The sequence below is a fragment of the Aphelocoma coerulescens genome, chromosome 22 (assembly GCF_041296385.1).
Source record: "Aphelocoma coerulescens isolate FSJ_1873_10779 chromosome 22, UR_Acoe_1.0, whole genome shotgun sequence".
NCBI classification, from domain to species: domain Eukaryota; kingdom Metazoa; phylum Chordata; class Aves; order Passeriformes; family Corvidae; genus Aphelocoma; species Aphelocoma coerulescens.
Window position 1 is genome coordinate 3,693,600 of NC_091035.1, and position 16,621 is coordinate 3,710,220.

Consider the following 16,621-nt stretch of genomic DNA (forward strand, 5'->3'; position numbering starts at 1 on the left):
AACAGGAGCTGAGCATCTCACCCGGCTTGAGAGCATCAGGATGGGAATATCCTTATCCCAGGAGCCCCGGGTGGATGCCACCGGGCACGGGCACAGGGATTGCAGTGCTCCTACCTCAGCCTGCCTGCCCTGCAGGGCTTCCTTGGCATCCTGGAATGGCAGGTGGGCGATGCCAAGGCCTGGCACTGGCACAGCCGTGAGGGTGGGGGACACCAGGAGCTGCCAGGAACATTCCTGGATCCCACCCTCGGCTCTCCGTGGCTTCCACCCTCAAAACCTCCACAGCAAAGAGCAGCCCGGGCTGTTCCCAGGACCTTTTCCCCCATGGAACCAGGGGCAGTGACCCCCTTGGAGACCCCTGTGCAGTGAGTGACCAGCACTGGATTGTCCCCTGTGTCCTCTGTGACACAACCCAGAGTGGCACTTCCTCTTCCCAGGGATGAGATCCCCCATTCCCAGCACCTGCTGGGGGGTTTTACTCTGATTTCCCTTGCCAGGACCTCCCAAGTCCCCACTGTGACGCAAACCTCCGGAAATCGGGATACCGGAATTATTGCACAAGGACCTGGGGGTCCTGCCAACTTTCTGATGCCTCCTTCAGCTGCTCCGGCCTGTGGGGGGAGGCTGAGGGGGTTTGGGGGTCAGGGAGGGTTTGGGAGTGGACACCCCAGAGCCGTGGGAGGGCCTGGATGGACGCCCCACATCCCAACCAGCTGCAGCTGCGCTTCCCCTGCAGGAGCAGCTTCCCGGCTGCAGAGTGGGAATGGGGGCTGGATCCAGGTGTGGGCGCAGTGGGGGGCTGCTGGTCCCCGCTTTGGGGCCGGCATGAGGCAGCTGTGGGGTTGGTGGGCTCCCACTCCCAGGGAGATTGGATGGGCTGCTCCCTGTTCCTCCCCTCAGCCCCAGGCCAATGTCCTGGTCCCAATAACTCCTGGTCCTAATAATGCCGGAATCCCATCCTAATAAAGCCTGATCCTAATAAAATCTTCATCCTCGTCCTAATAACTCCTGATCCTAATAGTACCAGCATCCCAGTCCTAATAATGTCTGATCCCAGCAACACCAGCATCGCAGTCCTGATAACTCCTGATCCCAGTAACACCTGATCCCAATGACACCAGTATCCCAGTCCTAGCAACTCCTGATCCTAAAAACACCATCCTGACCCTAATAATTCCTGATCCTAATAGTGCCAGCATTCCAGTCCTAATAACACCTGAGCTTAATAATGCCTGATCCCAACACCAGCACCCTCATCCCAACAATCACAATGCTTATAATGCTTGATCCTTACAACTCCTGATCCCAACAGCGCCAGCATCCCTGTCCTAAACCATCCCAATCCTAATGATCCCTGTCCTCGGGCAGCGTCTGGTGGCCGAGACCGCTTTCGGCACAGGCTGGCTCCAGGAATAGCTCCCAGACCTGATTCCTGCTCTTCTCCTTTATTCCGGCCTGGCAGAGGACAGACCCATTTTCCAGGCCAGCCTGGCTCTGGCAGCAGGACCGGGCAGCTCAGGTCAGGCAGCCACGCTCGAGGGGGGCCCTCCCGTGAGCCCCCAGGCTGTGGCTGGGACAGAAACTCCCCCAAAATTCAAGCTCGGAGCCCCTCAAGGCATTTTAAAGGCAGGGGAAGGAGGGAGCTGGCGGGAGCCGGCAGCGAAGAACTGGAACGGGGAATTGTGTTTTCTTTAAATGTCATGTTTTTTTAAGCTCATTTTTGCACTTGGGTTTGGCGAAGCTGAGAAGATTTAAGTGACAAACCAGCTGTCCCCCGGCGCAGCGCAGACACCCCCGCCCCGCCTCCGCCCCCGGCCCGACGCCTGCAGCCCCCCCGCGCCCCTCCAGCGCCGACCCCCTGACCCCTCCTCACCCCCCGCACCCCAAAATCGGGGTGGGCGGCGCGGGGCCGGCCGCGGAGGAGTCGCCGATGCTCCCAGCGGGGCTGTGACTGTCGGGGGTGCTGCAAGGCAAAGCTGGCATTGTGAGGGTGCTGCAGGGTGGGTGGGGGTCCCCCGGCACCGCGAGGGTCCCGAAGCCCCCTCTGGCCACCCTGCAGACTCACCCTGCGAGGCTAAGCCCAGTAGACAGGGAGGAGGCTGCAGAGGATGCTCGCCGTGGTGCCCAGGAGGGAGCGGTCAGCCAGGGGCATGGAGATCCTGTCCTCAGCCTGGACAGGGGGGACAAGGGACGTTCTTCATCATCATCTTCATCACTCCTCATCGGGGGTGCTGCACAAGGCACCGACCCCCCTACGCCCACCCTGCCCCTCCCAGGTCCTCACCTGCCGGCGCTGGAAGGTCTCGACCACGGTGTCCAGCCCCGGGACGTTGTCCTTGTCCACGCGGGTCACGTAGCAGGCGCGGTGCAGCCGGGGTCTGTAGCTCACCAGCAGCTGTTTGAAGCCACACCAGGGTTGCCTCCATCCCGTCCCCCCCTCCCCGTGACCCCCAGGACTCCCCACTCACATTCTTGTAGTCATAGATGACCATGGCCGCATTCCCGTCCCCGCTGTCCAGGTAGAAAGTGGCCGCGTCCTCTTCCCAGGCCGGTCCAGTCCACAAGTGGCTCCGCAGGACCTGGAATGGGGAGAGGGGGGATCTCAGAGGCTGCAGCAGCCCCTCCCCATGGGCATCAGGGGGTCCTTACTGATGGCACCGAGGGGTCCCCACTCACGGTGTCGGCGTGGTGCTGGTCAACGCTCAGCCACATCAGCAGGGCGCCGGCGATGATGACCACCAGCAGGACCACCACGACCACCACGATGAGCAGGCAGCGGAGGTGGCCGCAGCTCAGGAGCTTGTGGGGCAGGTAGCAGAGCAGCCGAGGGACGAAGCACAGGGACTTCTTGAGGCAGCCACCGCAGCCACCGCAGCCGGGACACTTGGGGCACCCGAGGCACTTGGGGCACTTGGGGCACCCGCAGCACTTGGGCAGGCAGCAGCACCGGGCGCATTTGGCGCAGCATTTGGTGCAGCACATGGTGCAGGGCAAGCAGCAGCCTGGGCAGCAGCAGCCATTCCCCGAGTCCTGGGGGTGCGGGAAAGTGGGAGGAGATGGGGTCGGGGGGGTGGAGATGGGAGAGGGGGATGCAGGAGGTTGGGGGTGGGATTGCTGCAGGCAGCAGCTCTCACCCCGCTGCCCCCAGCATCCCGTTGCCCCTGGGCACTGGGAATGCAGCATCCCACGGTCTAAACCCCCATCCCAGGTGCTGGTGCCTTGCTGGCATAAACTGGGCAAAGCCCTGTGCCGAGCTGGCTGCCAGCCTGCAGGGACTCACCTCCTCTTCAAGCACCACCTGCTTCATGCTGCTCTCCATGGCTGCCTCCTCCTCTTCCTCCTCCTCCTCCTCCTCCCGCTCCCAGCCCAGCCTGGCCACAGAGACCGGGAACTTTATACCGGGGCACTGGGGTGGGGACTGGAGCGGCCCCTGTGAAGGGTTTGGGGGCCCCGGGGTGCAGTGGGGCCCTGGCATGTGACCCACTCCACTCGTGTTTGCCAATCGCCCACTCCCTGCTGGATCCCCCTGGGAACCTGCTGCTCAAGAGGTTCCGAGGGCACTGGGTCGAGGACCCTTGTTTCCAGGCACAGGGACTTCTCTGCCGCCCAGGAGCGAGGTGGCAGGGCCAAAGCAAACCCTCCAGGGTGGAGCATCCGGCCGTGGCCACAGCCGAGGCGAGACCTTGGCTCGCGTCCCTTTGCCAGCTTGGGCACCTGGAGCTGCTTGATGTGGCAAGGAACAAACAGGACATCAAACATTTCCTGTAATCCACAGGGATGGGGTGGGAACGGGGTCACCATGGCGTGGGGAAGTGTCCCTGATCCTCATTTTTGGTCCTGAGGGTGCTCGGACACCACTGCTGGTGGCTCTTGGGGCTGGCAGAGACACTCACAGTGTGGGGGTTTTTGGGGTGAGGGGGTTGCAACTGTGGCATGTCCCGCTCAGGCGGCAGGGGGACACTGCTGGGCCTTGGTTTTGCCCATCCACGAGCCCCTGCTGCAGCTGGGCTCAGGCTGGGACCCCTCCAGCCACCCCTGAGACCCCCAGCACCCGCAGCCAGGTGTTGAGGGGTGAAAGCCGCCTCCTTTCCCAGGGTGTCAAGGGCCACGAGAGCCCCTTGAGTGGCTCCTGGCTGTTTGTTCTCAGCCACCGTGGGAGCCCTTATCGCCTTTCCTGGCCCTGGGCACCCTCTTGACCCAGCTCCTTATCACGGGCAGGGCTTTTTGGGAAGCAGAGCTGCTGGCTCGGAGTCAGCACAAGGGAACTTGCAGTGTCCCTCCTGGTCCCAGAGAAGTGTCACCCTGCTGTGACCCCCTTCCTGTGCCCGTGGCAGGGGGTTTGGGGACAACACTGAGTCTGCAGCCCTGGAAACATCAAATCAACCTCCTGGGGTCTCTTTTTCCCCTCCCAGCCCCGTTGCTTCCCTGTTTTTCAATGCAGCACTTGAAAGTGGCCCCAAAGGTTGTTCCCAGATTATGTGGGGCAGGAGGGGCTGGAATGGATGGGAAAAGGGAGAGAATGAGGAGAGGGAGGGAGCTGGAGCATGTGGATCGTGGTGTCTGTGGATAACCCAGGGCTTGGACATCACGGGGGATGTGGCACTGTCCCTCTGTCCCCACCTGCACGAGGAGGGGACGGGGTTGGGAGCATTTCCTGAAGGTCTGGAAGTGCAAGAGGTTGCTCCTTCCACCTCACCCTCCATCCTCCAAACTGGGAGGGCACAGATGGGGACACTGGGAGCATCGTGTGCAATTGCTCTGCGGCCCCCTGTGTTTGATCCCTCCTGAGCTCCTCTCACCCCAACGTTAGGGATTCTCCTCCCCACCCTGCACCCCACAAAGAGACACCCTGGGACACCGTGTCCCTGTCCCCAGCACCCCAGGAAGGACAAGAGCACCACTTGGAGGTGGGGTCACAGGCTTTACTTTGAAGACAGAAGCAAATCCCAAAGCAAATCCCACTTTTTTTACGGCGAGAGCAGTGGGAAAGCCGCGGTGCCAAGCGACAGCGGATGGAGCACCCCCGTGGCGGGGTGGCTGCCCCCGGGATGGGGACGGGGAGGAGGAGACATTCCCGGGTATCCCGCCTGGAAGGCGACGTGGGGGACAGTGCCATCGCCATCTCGCTGTCCCTCCCCACTGGGAACTGCTGCTACACCCAGAACACGGGGACGCTGCTGCAGAGGATGTTGATGGTGGTGCCCAGGATGGAGCGGTCAGCCAGGGGCACGGCCTTGTCCCCAGTGTCCTCATCCTGCAGGACAGAGAATGGAACGATGACTGCCACCCTCAGCAGCCACAGTGTCCTCTCCAGAGGGGACAACCCCCCCAGCCCCACATTTCCCAGGGTGCCGGGGCTGGGCTCCACCCCCATCCCAGCGGGGTGGGCACCACTCACCTGCCGGCGCTGGAAGGTCTCGGTGGCAGCGTCCAGCCCCGGGAAGTTGTCCTTGTCCACGCGGGTGATGTAGCAGGCGCGGTGACGCCAGGACCTGTAGCCGACCAGCAGCTGTTTGCGGACAGAGCCGGGTGAGCTCAGCACAGCCCTGTCCCCGCCGCGCCCGTCCCCGGCTCCCCGCACACCTTGCTGTAGTCGTACACCACCGTGGCCGAGGCGTTGAGCCCGTCCCGCACCGCGAACGTCCCGGTCCTTTCCTTCTTGCTCATGGCGAGCTGCTGGGGGGTCCCCTCGCCATCCAGCCCGTGGATGGTCATCCGCAACACCTGCCAGGGGGAGAGGGGTCAGGGAGCTCTGCGGGGCCTGAACCCCGTCCCTACAAAGCTCCGGTGCCGTCCCAAACCCTCTCCCGGAGCCGGTGGCCCCGCTGTCCCTGCCGGCCCTCACCGTCTCGGCGTGTGACTCGCTGAGGTGCAGCCCCAGCAGGAGGAAGGTGACGTTGACCACCACGAGGGCCACCACCACCAGCACCACCATCAGCAGGAGGCTCTTGAGCTCGTGGGGGATGCAGGGCAGGCGCGGCGACTCCGTGTACCTCTGTTGGGGACACAGGGGAGCACCCGGCTGAGCTGCCAGGGCCGGGGGTGGCAGCGGGGACTCAGCCCCACACGCAGGGTGGGTGGTGGGTGCTCCTTACCGGAGGTGCCTCCTCCATCAGCGCCTCTTTGGAGCTGTCGTCCATCTCGCTGTGTGCTCCTGTCCCTTCTACCAGCCCGAGCCCGGGGGATTTATAGGATCCCGGGTGACTGGGCATGGCCGGGGCCACTCCAGCTGCCGAGGTGCCACTCGTGCTGTTTGCTGAGCCCGGAGAAGAGCCAGGGAGGGGACACGAAACCTCCAAGGGCCCTTCCCTGGCATTTGTCCGGCAGCGCCGGGGGTGCCAAAGCAAACAGTGGGCAGTGCCTGCCCTCCGCACCCAGCCCCGGGCTGTGGCAGGAGGGGCCCCAGCACGTACCCAGGGGGGGCTGCACCCCTGGTTCTGCACGGGCAGCTGCGTGTGCCCCCCCCGGGGCGGGGAAGGAGCTGGCTGGACTCATTGTTCCCTCGGGCGCCGTGCCAGGGACGGCGCAGATGGACGCCTGGCATGGGAGAGATGGGTGCCTGGGACGGACGGGTGCCCGGGGTGGCATGGATGGGTGCCCAGTGTGCTGTGGCGACCGCGGCCACAGCGGGCAGGGAGCTGGCGCGGGCAGCGCTGCAGCGCCGCAGCGCCGAGCTGGGGGAGCCACTGCGGGGGCATCACCCCTGTGCTGTCCCCCAGCCCTGTGCACCCCGAGAGCGCCCGGTGACCCCCACCCCGGCGTGGGACCCCGCGTTTGGTCGCCGCCGAGGACACGCGCGCACGGACACGCGTGCCCGGGGATGCTGGCGCTGTCACTCAGCCGCATCCCTCCCTCCTTCCCTTCCTCCTTCCTTCCCTCCCTCCCTCCCTCCCTCCCTCCCTCCCGCAGCGCCGGGCATGGTGTGCTGCAGAGCCGCGGGTCAGGCAGCCTCCGCCGCTTCTCCTCCACACTGAGATCTCCGGGGGGGAAAAAAAAAGAAAAAAGAGAGGAAAAAAGGCTTTTTCACAGCTCCCGGGCACAGCAGCGTTGGGAGCAGCTCCTGGGACCGAGCAGGGATAAGGCCAGGGAGTGATGGAGCTGCGGCGCGGGAGGAGGATGCTGAGGGACCAGCTCCCCGCTCGCCTCCTCCTCCTCCTCCTGCTCGCCGTGGCCTGGCTCTGGCTGCCGGCGGAGGGGCGGCGGCCCCCCCGGCCCCCCCCTTGCCCCCCAACCTGCTCCTGCACCCGGGACACGGCTTTTTGCGTGGACTCCAAGGCTGTGCCCAAAAACCTGCCCCCCGAGGTCATCTCGCTGTGAGTAGCCGCGCTGGGGACAGAGATGGGGACAGCGTCACATCCCAGGAGTGCAGGGGTGGCAGGGGCTGCGGGCTGTGCTGCGGGGGCAGGGACAGCCCCTGTGTGCTGCATCGGGGCGCAAACGCGTGGCAGGGCGGGGTGCGGGCAGTGTGGGGGGCTCTGGGGGAGGGAGGAGGCTGGGGACAGCCCGGGACCTGTCCCTGTGTCCTGCGGCGCTGGCACACGCAGCCATCCATCAGTGCCAGACAGAGCAGGGCTGCAGCCCGTCCCCGCCGTGACCTTGGGGGCCACAACCCCGAGGGGACACGGCTGTGACCTTGGGGACCGTAGCCCCAAGGGGACACGGCTGGGGGGGCGGGGGGGTCCTGATGGAGGGTCCCTGGGGACACGGCGGTTCCCCGGAGCCTGGCACGGGGGTGTGTGGCAGCTGTGTGTGTTTACACCTGTGTGCGTGTGTTCGCACAGCCGCTTGTGTGTGTTTACACACGCGTGTGTGCACATGGCCCCGGGCCAGGGGCTGCCGCAGGGCGTGGGCAGCGCGGGGTGGGTGCCAGCCCCATGCACCTCCGTGTCGCCCCACCGGGCAGGGTGGCTGCGGGGGTCCCTCTGCCACCTCCCAGGACCCCTCAGGGGCTGCACTGGTTGGCAGCAGGTGACGCACAGGGCTGGTGCTGGCGGGCACGGGGGTGGCAGTGCCGCGCTGCCGCCGTCCCCTCTCCTGAAGCTCCGTCTCTCCCGCAGGACGATGGTGAACGCAGCCTTCACGGAGATCCGGGAGGCGGCTTTCGCCCACATCCCCTCCCTGCAGTTCCTGTAGGTCTCCCGTGCCCCCGGCCGGGCATCCCGGGGCTCCACTCGGTGCCCACCCTGCCCCACCCCGGCGCTGACGCCTCCCCCCCCCACCGTCTTTCTTTGCAGCCTCCTCAACTCCAACAAGTTCACGCTGATCGGGGACAACGCCTTCGCGGGGCTCTCGCACCTGCAGTACCTGTGTGTGACATGGGGACCGGGACGCGGGGACAGGGAGGGCACAGGGAGCGCGGGGGGATCCTCGGGATGGCCCCGTCACTGTCTGCTCCCGTTCCAGGTTCATTGAGAACAACGACATCCAGGCGCTTTCAAAGGGCACTTTCCGCGGGCTCAAGTCCCTGACACACCTGTGAGCACCGGGGGGACACGGCGGGGGTGGCCCTGTCCCTTCGTGGCTGCCAGGGACGTGTCACCTCCACAGCCCTTCTTGTCCCCCAGGTCCTTGGCCAACAACAACCTGCAGACTCTGCCTCGGGACCTCTTCAAGCCGCTGGATATCCTGAGTGACCTGTGAGGCTGCCACAGCAGCGGGGACAGCAGGCTGGGGAGAGGGTGACATCCCGGGGACTGGGGCTTGGGAAGGGCGTTGTGTGCTGGGGGTGACTCGGTGCCATCCCTGGCAGGGACCCCCAGGACACCGAGCTGGGGAGAAGGTGACATTCTTGCGGGCGCTGGGGGTGACTCGGTGCCATCCCTGGCAGGGATCTGCGTGGCAACACGCTGGCCTGTGACTGCAAGATCAAGTGGCTGGTGGAGTGGCTGGAGAGCACCAACACCACGGTGCCCGCCGTCTTCTGCAGCAGCCCCGGGCAGTTCGAGGGACAGCGGATCCGGGACCTGGCACTCAGTGACTTCCAGTGCATCACCACAGGTCGAGGAACACCGTCACCTGTCAGCCGTCACATGTCACCTCCCTCCTGGGTGTCCAGACCCTCATTGCCACCTCTCCCTGCTCCAGATTTCGTGATGCACCAGGTCCTGCCCTTCCAGGCGGTGTCGGCCGAGCCCTTCACCTACGCCAGTGATCTGTACGTGGCCCTGGCACAGCCGAGCGCCAGCAGCTGCTCCATCCTTAAGTGGGACTACGTAGAGCGCAAACTCCGCGACTTCGACCGCATCCCCGGTGAGGAATCGGGCTGGGGGTCCCCTCCTGGGCTGGGGGTCCCCTCCTGGGCTGGGAGTGACCTGGGACGGGCACAGCCCCGATGTGACGTGGTTTTGTTGTCAGCTCACTCGGCGGTGCACTGCAAGCCCATCGTGGCGCAGGACCAGCTCTACGTGGTGGTGGCGCAGCTCTTTGGAGGCTCCTACATCTACCGCTGGGACACGGCCGTGGACAAGTTCATCAAGATCCAGGACATCGACAGCCAGAAAATCCGCAAGCCCAACGACATCGAGGCCTTCCAGATCGAGGGCGACTGGTATTTCGTCATCGCCGACAGCTCCAAGGCGGGCTCCACCAGCCTCTACCGCCTGAACCAGAATGGGTTTTACTCCCACCAAGCCCTCCACGCCTGGCACCGCGACACCGACGTGGAATACGTGGAGAACAACGGGAAACCCCGGCTGATCATCTCCAGCAGCTCCCAGGCCCCCGTCATCTACCAGTGGAGCCGGGCGCAGAAGCAATTCGTGCCGCAGGGCGAGGTGGGCGAGATGCTGGACGTTCAGATGGTCAAACACTTCAAGACCAAGCGGGACCAGTTCCTCTGCCTGAGCCGCTACATCGGCGACTCCAAGGTGGTGCGGTGGGAAGGGCAGCGCTTCGTGGAGGTGCAGACGCTGCCGTCGCGCGGCTCCATGGTGATGCAGCCCTTCGCCGTGGGGCAGCGGCAGTACCTGGCGCTGGGCAGCGACTTCTCCTTCACCCACGTGTACCTGTGGGAAGAGGAGAAGCAGAAGTTCGCCAAGTTCCAGGAGCTGTCGGTGCAGGCGCCGCGGGCGTTCCGGGCCGTGCCGGCGGCCGACGTGCAGCTGCTGCTGGCGCCCAGCTTCAAGGCCAACACGCTGGTGTACCGGCACGTGGTGGTGGACCTCAGCCTGTAGCCGGCACCCGGAGAGCCCCGGACGACCACCGGACACGCATGCACCCACCACCCCCTGTCCCCCCTCGGGCACCCCTTGCCCCAGCCCTCCACCTTCACCCAGCCCCACGGTGCCTCAGTTTCCCCATGGTGCTCCCGGTTCCACCCTGTGGGATGCAGGGAGGGAGGGTGGGACAGCCCATGCCCTGCAGAGCTGCACCCCTGGGGGGTGGAGAGGGTGGGGGGGTCTTTGTCCGCTTGGGCCATGGGCTGGGGTCTGAAAGGGGGGGGATCAGCGGGCTGGGATGTGGCAGGAAGGGTGGGGGGCTCTCAGGACGCTGAGGGGCTCCCAGGCTGATGGGATGCTCCAGAGTGGATGGGATGAGCGAGGTGGATGGGGTGGGATGCCCTGAGGAGGGTGGGATGCTCCGAGGTGGACGCAGATGGGATGCTGAGGGTGGTGGGATGCTCCAAGGCCAGCGGGATGCTCCAAGGCAGATGCCAACGGGATGCCCTGAGGAGGTTGGGATGCTCCAGGATGCTCCGAGGTGGATGCAGATGGGATGCCCTGAAGAGGTTGGGATGCTCCAGGATGCTCCAGGATGCTCCGAGGTGGATGCAGATGGGATGCCCTGAGGCCAGCGCGATGCTCCGAGGCAGCAGCTCCTGTCCCTCTCTGTGCATGTCCAGCAGCACCCCCCCTCCCCGTGCCCATGGCCCCGGTGCCAGGCAGGACCCAGCGTGCCAGAAGGGTGTCCGTGCCCACCAGAAACCCCCCAAATAAACACACTGTGACCCCCAGCCCTGCCCGTGTGTCCTTCCAGCCACGGGGGGCCGGCTCCATCCGACACCCCGCAGCACCAGGGAGCGAGAACTCCTCATTTTGGGGCGCTCCAGGCCCCGCACGTGGCTCGCCTGGTGTTTTTTTCCAGCAGAAACCTTGGCCCACGGTGCGGGTGGGAAGCAGGAGGTGTTTCCCCAGGGAGGGGAGTCCCCGCCCGACTGGTTTCCCAGGGGAGCGTTTCCCTGTCTCCCAGGTGTATAAATATGCATGTGGAAAACCACCAATTAAGAGCACAAATAAAGATGCTCTCGCTGGTAACAGGCACCCCGGGGGCACGGACGGGTTTGGGAAGCAGGATTTCACCCGGGTGGCTGCTCCCAGGGCATTGCAACGTGTCCCTGCCTCAGTTTCCCTGGCAGGTAAAAGCAGATTTTAAAGCCCAGGGAGCGCTGCAGGAGGGTTCTGGCACTTCCAGAGCAGCCTTGATTAGGATGGGGAATTTGGAAAACCCTGGATCAGTCCTTGGGCTGCAGGGCCAGGAGGGAGGTGGCCCAGACAGGTGATTCCAGCAGCTTTTATTTTCTCGGGAGCATCCTTCAGGGCTCCACTCTTACAGTGGGGCGCTCCACATCGTCCGTCAGAGCACCAAAAAAGCATCACATCCCCTCCGGACTCAAAAATAATTCTTCAGCATCAGTCAAAGTGGCTCTCCCTGCCTTCCCTACCTGCTCACTGCTTAAGAAATTGTATGTTTTAATATATAGAAAAAAACATATATATATTAGGCAATTAATTTGTATGTATTAAGGAACATTTACTACATATAATGTATGAATATACAGTATATTAATATAGTAATATCCAATATATTAGGCAAATTTTAAACACGCCGTTTTTATACATCTTTAATATATTTTATACTGATATTTCACATACTTAGGGAATTTATAGAATGTTTTTATTTTATTTTATAAACCCCTCCACGTGCGGCCCACACTTGCCAGGGGCGCTGTTGCCCTTTTAAGGTCATTGCCCTTTTAAGAGGCGGTGTCGCCCTTTTAAGGGCATTGCCCTTTGAAGAGAACGTGTTGGCCTTTTAAGGGCGTTGCCCTTTTAAGAGCGGCCGGTGGGGCCCGGACCGCGCATGCGCAGCTCCGTTGCTGCAACTTTCAAGTTTTTGGATTAGCTCCCCTGGGGTTTGGGGGAATTTTGGGGGGATTTTGGGGCTCCAGGGGGGGCACAACACCGACCCTCCCGCCCGGCAACTGCCCGGGCTTCCAGCCCCGCCCGCACCATGGTGTCCTGGATGCTCAGCCGGGTGATTGAGTGAGTGGGGTCCGGCCGGGGTAGCGGGGGAGGGGCTGCAGTGCCCCCGGGGGGGTCACCAAGGGTCCCCGACCCCCTGTCCCCCCTCCGGGTATCCCATTAATGGGGGTCCCCCTGCTGGGCCCGCAGCGGGCTTTCAGCGAGGCCCCAGGCGGGGTTTGGAGGGGCGACCCCAAATCTCTTGTATGGGGATAACCAGCACCCCCCACCCCCCACCCCAAACACGCCACCCCCCCAAAAACGGGTCCCTGCACTGCTGCTGGCCCACCCTGCCCGTCCTGCGGAGGGTGAGCACGGCCCATGGGTGGGGGTCCCATGGGCGGGGGTCCCCCGTATTGCTCGGGTGGGGGTCCCTGCACCATCCGAGGGGGTCTCTCCTCTGAGGCTCCCCACATTTCTGGGGGGGGTCCCTGCTCCGAGAGGCTCACCGGGACACGGGGAGGGTGTTTGGGGGTGGCACCGCACCCGGTGCCTCGGGCTGGAGCTCGGCACCGGCACCGAGCCCGTGCGCTGCCACCGCCCCCAGCCCCTCCCCGACAGGTCGGGCCGGTGCCGTGGGCGTGGGAGTGACTCTGCGCTCATGGCTGAGCCTCCCCGGAGCCTCCTGGACCCTTTTCCCGGCCTCTCCGGGCTCGGGATGGTGCTGGAGGGGGTCAAGGCCAGGGTGCGGTGCTGGGGCCGGCAGCTGTGCTGGTCCCTGTTCCTGCTGCTCTACGCGTGGTGGCCGCGCTGCCTCACCCCCCCTCTGCCTTACAGGCTGCTTTTTGGGATGCTCTACCCGGCCTACGCGTCCTACAAGGCTGTGAAGACGAAAAACATCCGGGAATATGTGAGTCGAGTGCCTGGGGAGCCTTTTCCAGGGCTTCAGTCCCTCTTTCTGGGCTTCAGCCACCCCTTTCCCAGGCTCCAGCCCCCTCTGAGAGGTTCCAGTCGCCCTTTCTGGTGTTCAGCTCCTTCTTTCCTGGGCTTCAATCCCTCTTTTCTGGGTTCCAGTCCCCCTTTCTGGGTTTCAGCCACCCTTTTCCCAGGCTCCAGCCCCCTCCGAGAGGTTCCAGTCCCCCTTTCTGGTGTTCAGCTCCTTCTTTCCTGGGCTTCAGTCCCTCTTTTCTGGGTTCCAGTCCCCCTTTCTGGGTTTCAGCCACCCTTTTCCCAGGCTCCAGCACCCTCCGAGAGGTTCCAGTCCCCCTTTCTGGTGTTCAGCTCCTTCTTTCCTGGGCTTCAGTCCCTCTTTTCTGGGTTCCAGTCGCCCTTTCTGGGCTTCAGCCACCCTTTTCCCAGGCTCCAGCCCCCTCTGATGGCTCCCCCAGGTCCGATGGATGATGTACTGGATCGTCTTCTCTCTCTTCATGGCCACAGAGACCTTCACCGACCTCCTCATCTCCTGGTGAGGGACTCTGGGGGGGTCCCCATGTCCTGGAGGGGGAAAGGGAGGCCCCACAGAGCTGATGTTTGGGGGGAACAGGAGGTGTTTTTGCACCCCCCCATCTCCTGCCCCTCTCCACCAGGTTCCCCTTCTACTACGAGGTGAAGATGGCCTTTGTCATCTGGCTGCTGTCCCCCTACACGCGGGGGGCCAGCCTGCTCTACCGCCGCTTCGTGCACCCCACGCTGACCCGCAAGGAGAAGGTACAAATTCCCGGGATTTTGGGGCTCCTCCCTGCCCGCCCTGGGGGGGGTTCAGCCCCCTGAGTTGGGTTGGTGATGCCCAGGGGAAGTGGCAATGCCCCAGGACATGGCATTGCCCTGGGAGGTGACAATACCCAGGGACACGGTGATTCCCTGGGAGGTGACAGTGCCCAGGGAAGTGGTGATGCCCTGGGAGGTGACAATAGTCAGGGACATGGTGATTCCCTGGGAGGTGATGATGCCCAGGGAAATGACGATGCCCACAGGAAGTGGCAGTGCCCTGGGAGGTGACAGTGCCCTGGGAGGTGACAATGCCCAGGGACATGGCATTGCCCTGGGAGGTGGCAATACTCAGGGACACGGCAATGCCCTGGGAAGTGGCAAAGCCCCAGGACATGGCCATGCCCTGGTAGGTGACAATACTCAGGGACACGGTGATGTCCCAGGGAGGTGACGATGCCCAGGGAAGTGGCAATGCCCTAGGAGGTGACAATGCCCTAGGAGGTGACAGTGCCCAGGGAAATGGCGATGCCCGGGGAAGTGGCAATGCCCCAGGACATGGCATTGCCCTGGGAGGTGACAGTGCCCCAGGACATGGCCATGCCTTGGGAGGTGGCAATACTCAGGGACACGGTGATTCCCTGGGAGGTGGCAATGCCCAGGGACATGGCACTGCCCTGGGAGGTGGCAATACTCAGGGACATGGTGATTCCCTGGGAGGTGACAGTGCCCAGCCCGGGGAAGTGGCAATGCCCCAGGACATGGCATTGCCCTGAGAGGTGACAGTGCCCAGGGACATGGCACTGCCCTAGGAGGTGACAATGCCCCAGGCCACCATCCTGCCCTCCCAATACCACCCCACAGGACATCGACGCCTTCCTCATCCGAGCCCAGGAGCGTGGCTACGAGACCGTGCTGCGCTTCGGCAAGAGGGGCCTCAACCTGGCGGCCACGGCCGCGGTCCAGGCGGCCACCAAGGTACCCAGAGAGGAAATCCCACCCCAGCAGGGTGGCAGGAGCGGGTGGTGTGTCCTAAATTGGAGTTTTCCTGATCATCCTGTCCGCTCTGTGTCCCCCAATGCAGAGCCAGGGCGCGCTGGCCGGGCGGCTCCGCAGCTTCAGCATGCAGGACCTGCGCTCCCTGCCCGACCAGGCCCCCGTGCACTTCCAGGACCCGCTGTACCTGGAGGAGCAGGAGAGCCTCCGGCAGCCCCTGGGTGAGGAGCTGGGAGGGTCACAATGAGGGGGAGGCTCCAGCAAAGCCCACGGTGGCCGTGCTGGGAGCTGGCGTGTCCCCCTGTCCCCAGCCTACGGCACCGGCCGCCGCTACGAGAGCGAGACGGAGGATGAGGAGCTGTGGTCGGACTCGCAGGTGTCTCCGCCACCGTCCCCTCATCGGGATCCCAAACCCCTTTCCCGCAGCCAGAGCCTGCGATCCCTGAGGAAGAACCCGGGAAAGGAGGTACCGGGGGAGGGGGACACACGGTGGGGGGGTGTGGGGCTGGGTGAGGGGGTCCTGACCCATCCCTTTCCCTGCCCAGGGCTCTTCCCGGCTCCTGCGCAGCCGGGTCAGGAGGAAAGCGGCTCCGTCGGAGCAGGACAGCTAAAAATCCCGGGAAACCTCTGCCAGGAGGCTGAGAGGAATTCGCTGCTGCGGCGTCAGGAGGGAGCGGTGGCTCCTGTGTCCCTGGTGTGGCTCCTGTGTCCCGGGGGTGGCTCCTGCATTCCCAGGGATCCTCACACTGTAAATCCCTTCCGTGACCTCTGTGGTGCCTCATGGAGGGGCAGCAGCTCATCCCCCCACTTCCAGACCCCCCAGCTTGGCGCTGGCGCCTCTCGTGTGGGGTCTGGCCCCCCCCTTTTCCCCCATGCCATGAACACTACACGCTGCCCCCCCTCTCCTGCTGCCTTATTCCAAACATTCCCGTTGCCCTGGGAGCCAGGAGTGGATGTGCCTTGTCCATCTGAAGCCAAAGTCACGGTCCCTGCCCGGGGGATGGGAGTATGGGACACCCCCATACCTGAACCCGGAGCACGGGGCACCCCACGGCTTTTAACATTCCCCTCTCCCAAAAAGAGGGTTTTGTACATGGAGAAATAAACGTTGTTTCAGACTTTGGGAACCAGGAGTTGTCCCCGGTGCTGTCCCCTTCCTCAGGAAGCTTCCTGAGATTGTTTTTTTCTCTTGGAGGAAGCTCTTATCCTCTGGAATCCATCTGGGACTCCTCCAGGGCCTTTCCCAGAAGCTTTCCACCCACGTTCCAGGATCCCAGGTAGCAGCCCCAGACTCCTCCAGGAAAGCTTCCCAAGTTTTTTTCCTTCTGGAGGAAGCTGTGCCATCAGGCATCCATGAGACTCCCTCCAGGCATCTCCCAGAGGCTTTTCCCCCCACATTTCAGGTTCCAGAATCCCGAGTACCATCCCCAAACTCCTCCAGGGACGCTTCCCGAGATGATTTTCTCTTTTGGAGGGAACTCCATCCTTGGGAATCCCACCCCGTGCTCCTCACGGGCATTTCCCAGGGTCTTTTGCCAACCGCCTGATGTCCCTGAGCCCGCCGCTGGCATTCCCGGACTTCTCGGATAACCGGGAATCCCTGCAGTAGCCGCGTCCCCCACGGCGCGGCAGCAGCAGCCACGGCCCCTCCGGGACTCCCGGGATGCAGCCGGACATCCCTGGATCGTCCCCTCTCCCTGCCGGCGCTCCCCCATCCCACCGGGAATCCCCACTCCTTC

At 63.7% G+C, this 16,621-nt stretch overlaps 3 protein-coding genes across 3 annotated transcripts; 2 read left to right on the forward strand and 1 right to left on the reverse strand.

The window, feature by feature from the left end:
- Nucleotides 1-1,680: 1,680 nt before the first annotated feature.
- Nucleotides 1,681-6,193, reverse strand: SFTPC (surfactant protein C). The gene is made up of 11 exons (XM_069035310.1): nt 6,096-6,193; nt 5,846-5,995; nt 5,584-5,724; nt 5,399-5,509; nt 5,157-5,254; nt 3,281-3,371; nt 2,677-3,030; nt 2,469-2,579; nt 2,285-2,395; nt 2,066-2,170; nt 1,681-1,963 (listed from the first exon to the last, which is right to left on the reverse strand). The coding sequence occupies exons 1-10, from the start codon at nt 6,138-6,140 to the stop codon at nt 2,075-2,077; spliced, it is 1,308 nt and encodes a 435-aa protein (XP_068891411.1). The 5' UTR covers nt 6,141-6,193; the 3' UTR covers nt 1,681-1,963; nt 2,066-2,074.
- A 785-nt stretch (nt 6,194-6,978) lies between these two features.
- Nucleotides 6,979-10,291, forward strand: LGI3 (leucine rich repeat LGI family member 3). The gene is made up of 8 exons (XM_069035445.1): nt 6,979-7,313; nt 8,058-8,129; nt 8,235-8,306; nt 8,404-8,475; nt 8,565-8,636; nt 8,828-8,997; nt 9,085-9,249; nt 9,355-10,291. Exons 1-8 carry the CDS (start codon nt 7,093-7,095, stop codon nt 10,170-10,172), a joined length of 1,662 nt encoding a protein of 553 aa, XP_068891546.1. The 5' UTR covers nt 6,979-7,092; the 3' UTR covers nt 10,173-10,291.
- Nucleotides 10,292-11,855: 1,564 nt separating this feature from the next.
- REEP4 (receptor accessory protein 4) lies at nt 11,856-15,577 on the forward strand. The gene is made up of 8 exons (XM_069035625.1): nt 11,856-12,260; nt 13,017-13,089; nt 13,568-13,644; nt 13,766-13,886; nt 14,751-14,864; nt 14,971-15,103; nt 15,194-15,348; nt 15,428-15,577. Exons 1-8 carry the CDS (start codon nt 12,229-12,231, stop codon nt 15,491-15,493), a joined length of 771 nt encoding a protein of 256 aa, XP_068891726.1. The 5' UTR covers nt 11,856-12,228; the 3' UTR covers nt 15,494-15,577.
- The last annotated feature ends 1,044 nt before the right edge of the window (nt 15,578-16,621 follow it).